This window comes from Tupaia chinensis, unplaced genomic scaffold, assembly GCF_000334495.1.
Source record: "Tupaia chinensis unplaced genomic scaffold, TupChi_1.0 Scaffold147340_1, whole genome shotgun sequence".
NCBI classification, from domain to species: Eukaryota; Metazoa; Chordata; class Mammalia; order Scandentia; family Tupaiidae; genus Tupaia; species Tupaia belangeri.
The window spans coordinates 14,870-20,001 of record NW_006207191.1 but is presented as its reverse complement, the minus strand read 5'-3'; the positions used below and the strand labels follow the sequence as shown (position 1 = coordinate 20,001).

The 5,132-nt window shown below is 41.4% G+C and overlaps 1 protein-coding gene across 1 annotated transcript in view; it reads left to right on the top strand.

The window, feature by feature from the left end:
• The window catches only part of SLC6A4 (solute carrier family 6 member 4), a gene marked incomplete at its 5' end in the record, with an annotated part of 32,015 nt that extends 30,831 nt beyond the window's left edge, over positions 1-1,184 (top strand). Inside the window, one exon of the mRNA XM_027768723.1 lies at positions 404-1,184. Coding sequence (XP_027624524.1) covers positions 404-478 — 75 coding nt within the window. The remainder of the gene's footprint in view (positions 1-403) is intronic.
• Between the last annotated feature and the right edge of the window lie 3,948 nt (positions 1,185-5,132).

The window sequence follows — 5,132 nt, the reverse complement described above, 5'->3', positions numbered from 1 at the left end:
GCCGTGTTTAATTTCATATTTTTTTTTTTTGGAGAGGTTTTTGCTATAGGGCGCGTGCGCTCGCCAGACAGAGAAAGACAGAGAGACAGAAAGCGAGAAATCACCCCCCGGGGGGATGGTCACGCCGCAACCCCTTCTCCTCCATTCTCCTCTCGGGATCTTGGGCAAGCACGCACACGCGCCCGGCGTGAGTTTTAAGCCACCGGGTCCGGGACGCAAACCACGGTCGACTACATGGGAATCCAGCGACATAGCCATTACACTAACTGCTGGTTCCCATAGTTTAACTTACTATTAAATGTCATTAGGATGCTATTTAAGCTTTAATATTAATGTTGAGATTTTCTTTGCAGTTTTCTTAAGTTACAACAACGTTTATAAGAATATATTTCCTTCTCAACAGCGTATTATTAAAAGTATCACTCCAGAAACGCCGACAGAAATTCCCTATGGGGACATCCGTTTGAATGCTGTGTAACATGCCTGCCTGAGGGAAAAGGCTTCCCAATAACCTTTTCCTCTAGTTCTGATGGCTCACACCTCGCCTTCTCCCCTTTAAGTGAAAGAGATTCCAGCTAAGCCTGAAGACGATGAAAGGGACTTCTTCAATAGAGACACAGACACAGTCTCAAAAAGACTATGGTGCCCAGACTCTTGTGGCCTGCAGCTACTTCTTTCCATGACGTCTCCTACTCATACCGCCATGTTAGACTGTGACGCAGCTGAGCTGGCCTGCTTTGGACATGTGAGGGTGTGTGAAGATGATGAAATCCACCCTATCATCAGTTAGGATTAGGTTTAAATCAAATAGTGCAAGTATTCTGTATCATCTCTTGGTATGATAGTTGGTATCTGACATGTTTGCTTCTAAAGGTTTCACTGTTCATGAATGCATAAACCATGTAGGAGAAAGCAGGGATGCTGTCTTGCTAGCCATATATTTTCTAAGTAGTATAGAATTCTATATCTGGAATCTACTAGAATCTTCTAACCTGTGTGCTGCTATGGAATCAGGGAAGGAAGATGTAAGAAGCTTAACTGAAAACTAATGTGTACATGTGAGCATGTGCGTCTGTGTATGTTGTTTCAGTGTATTCTTATCTCTATTCTAATACTTTGGGCCCATTACAAACTATATGAATTTCCTCTAATTTTTCTTACATTAACAGATCCTACCTACTCAACTGTGTATGTATGTTATTATTCAAAGGGTACAATTACTACAATATGCTCTGCCACTTCCGTTATAGCCCATACACCTTTTTTTGTGGGCACTTTCTTTTGCTGCACTTCAGTGCCATCTTCCTGTCTCTGCTAAACATTCAGGGTAATGTTCTATAGGCAAATCTGGCCTATTTCATTAGTCACTGTGGCTTGGCTGTGAACTACTTTGAAGATAGATATTAGCTGAGAAGTGCACCTTCACTGTCCGGCTGGCCGTCTGGGTTAAGTGCTACTTCAAATGACTTAAGTTTGTTCAGGTTATTTTGTTTTATGAAGAGAGAGTTAATCTAGTCCTTGCCTCACCCTAGGGTATATAGATCTGCCATCCTGATCTAAACCAAGAAAATTATCAATTTAAGAGCATTTGGCAAGCATGGGTTAGCCATAAATGGACCCACCCCACCCCATGGCTGACCCTTCCTGGTGGTCATGAGTGTGAGGCTCCAGATAATTCTCATGATTAGTCTATGTTGGCTAGCTGGTGGTGTGGTAGTTAAGGTGGCAGGATCTCACATGGCTGACTGAGTAATGTAGGTTTAAGTCTTGCACTCAGTGGCCTCAAAAACATGCTGGGTGTGTGTGTCATGTCGTGTGTGCCCCAAATTCCAAATGGAGAAATGGAGAAGGGATTGCGGTGTGGCCTTCCTCCATGGGAAGGAGGAAGATGTGTACTCTCTGGTGAGTATACACACCCTCTAGCAAAAAGAAAAAAGAGAAAAGAATAGTTGAGTAAGCCTGACTGGAAAATGGTCAGTTAAGTGAAGGGGCTTTCATTCTACATCAAGTCCCTAAAACAGATAGGTTAATTTGACCATAGGTGGTTTATGACTCTCAGATGCATAGCTAGAGAAGCAGATTTGTCCTTGTAGTGTGGGATTTCCTTATTGAAATATTGAGGGGACTAAAACCTCATCATTGACAAAATAATTTAATCATTGGGACCAGCAGTTAGCGTAACGGCTATGTTGCTGGACTCCCACGTAGTCGACCGCGGTTCGTGTCCTGGACCCAGTGGCTTAAAACTCACGCAGGGCGCGTGTGCGTGCATGCCTAAGATCCCAAGAGGAGAATGGAGGAGAAGGGACTGAAGCATGGCCATCCCCCCTGGGGGGTGATTTCTCGCTTTCTGTCTCTCTGTCTCTCTCTGTCTGGCGAGCGCACGCGCCCTGTAGCGAAAAACCCCTCCAAAAAAAAAAAAAAAAGAATTTAATCATTTGGCTCCATATTGCATCAATCCTCCTTATAAATCAGATTTAATTCTAACAACTTTATAAAAAACAGTCTGAAAAGAAAAGACCTTGTTTTATCCAATTACATATCTTCCTCCCTTGTCTTTCTTTCCCCAACAATCTCTGCCCCAACCATCTTTTTGTATTCTCTATACATCTTTTCTGTTTTTTTTTGTTTGTTTTGTTTTGTTTTTAAAGAGAGATTTTTGCTATAGGGCACGTGCTCTTGCTGGAGAGACAGAGAGACAGAAAGCGAGAAATCACCCCCCAGAGGGGATGGCCACGCTGCAATCCCTTCTTTTCCATTCTCCTCTTGGGATTTTGGGCACACATGCTCACATGCCTGGTGGGAGTTTAAGCTGCTGGGTCCAGGACTCGAACCTTAATCAACTATGTGGGAGTCTAGCAAACATATCCATTATGCCATCTGCTGGTCCCTCCATACATCTTAATATTTCTGATTCTTTGCTTTTCCTAGCAAAATTTCCTCAGAGATGTTAGCTGCTTAGGTTTCTCAAATGTTACAGGAAAAGAGGACAGATTTTAAATGTCACTCATTGACCTACCTTGTCACTAATCTCATTCCTTTTTGCTGCCTTATTTCCATTCTTTGCCTTCTATCAATAGCATGCCAAAAGAGCAGTTACATAAATGAAAGTGTATTTGGTGATAAATAACTTCATATTCTCCCCCTAGAGGGTGTATACATGCATCAGAGACAGAGAGGAAAATACACCTCCCACGGAGAATGGTCCCACTGCAGTCCCATCTTCTCTATCTTTCTCCTTTCAGGGTTTTGGGTGTGCATGCACATATGCCCAATGTATTTCTCAAGTCACCAGGTCTTTGACTTAAACCAACTGGTCAACCATGTGGGATGTGGCTTCCTCAACCACTAGATCACAGAGCGTGTCCCTAAACTTTGCAAATTTTAAGAACCTGCTTTATAAAGGTATTTGGATATGGAGTCTACCCACCCCCTCTTCCATGCTTATGCATTTTCTAAAGATAACAGGTTTTTAATGTTTATTTCTTCCATAAGCAAGAGAGACAGCACTCCCAACAGGATCCTGATATCATGATCCACCCTCAGCCTCAGGCAGCCCTAGATCATGGGCAAGATACTGCCTAGTGTATTCAGGGAGGTCTCCCAACCTGAACCAGGAACCTTCCCACGTGGGAATGCCTTGCAAGAGAGCATCATGTTTACTACTGCACCACTGGCCATGGGGAAAACTATCTAAAATCTCTGTTCTGCATAGTTTGCATTTAGCTGAACCTTATTTATCAATACTACTACATCTTTCTAAGGAAAATTTAAGGGAAGGCTGATGGATTTTTAAATAACCTTTAAAATACCTTTTACATCTCATGTAGCATTTACAATTTACACAAAAGCAAAAGCTAAAAGTATAATTGAATTGTAAAATTATTTAAAGATGGAAGCTAATTTTTTCCTGTGATTTTACCAATAAGAAATGCCTAAGAAATAGAGAAGATATAAGACAGTCATGAAGGCAATTCAATCATTAGATATTCTTTCCTATATTGTTAGACAATGAAACCCAAAGAATTCGTCTCCTAATAGTAAACTCAAGAATCATTTTAAAATCATTCCAGGGGCTGGCTGGTGGCATGTTGGTTAGGATACTGGGTCCTGAGTCCTGGACCTGGTGGCTTGCTTTCTCACTTTTCTTTTCTGTCTCTCTCTGATCAAATTAAAAATAATAACAATAAATAAAATGAAAGAATTTAATTCTTCCATATGAAGAATGAAAGAAATGAAATCATTCCATATGTTGGCTAGAAAGCATATGACATGTAACCTAAATACACTGCTCTGGTTAGCCCATCTGGAGATGGATGCAAAGACTTGAAAAATCCAAAGGCAATGTAATTGGCTCTGAAATCAAACCAAATAATGAGGATCAGCACTATAGCCTAATGGCTGTGTGAACCATATCCCACATGACCAACTGGGGTTCGAATCTCAGCCATCCTAACTTGAAAAACATTCTGTGGGCCAGCAGGTGGCGGAGCAGTTACATTGCTGGACTCCTACATGGCCAACTACAGTTCCAATCCCAGACATGGTGGCTTGAAAATCATGCCAGGCACATGTGCGTACATGCCTAAGATCCCAAGAGGAAAATGGAAAAGGGACTGCAGCATAGCCAACCCCTGGGGGTAATTTCTTACTTCTCACTGTCTCTCTCTCGCTCTCTTTTTCTGACAAGCACATGTATCCTATGGCAAAAAAACCTCTTTGAAAAAGAAAAAACAGGCTGAGCACAAATGCAAATGTGCTCAAAATCCCAACATAATGGAGAAATGGAAGCAAAAGGATTGTAGCATAACCATGCCCCATATGGGGGTGCTCTCTCCCTCTGCTTTGCTTTGTCTCTCTCGTGAATGCATGTGCCCTCTAGCAATTAACAACAGATCTAAAATAAAAAAACAAGTAGTTAAACCACAAAAGTTATTCTATGAGATTAGTGACTTCCTCAACATCGTTTTTTTCACTAAGCTTGTTAATTGGGTGCTACTGGTTTCAAAATTAAAGTATGAATTTCCACTTCATTAATCTCCTCTCCCTTAAAAAGATTATTCTCCTAGAATTAGAATCATATCCTTTCTGATAAATAGAAAAGACTGACCTGGTATGTTTTATCTGTTGTA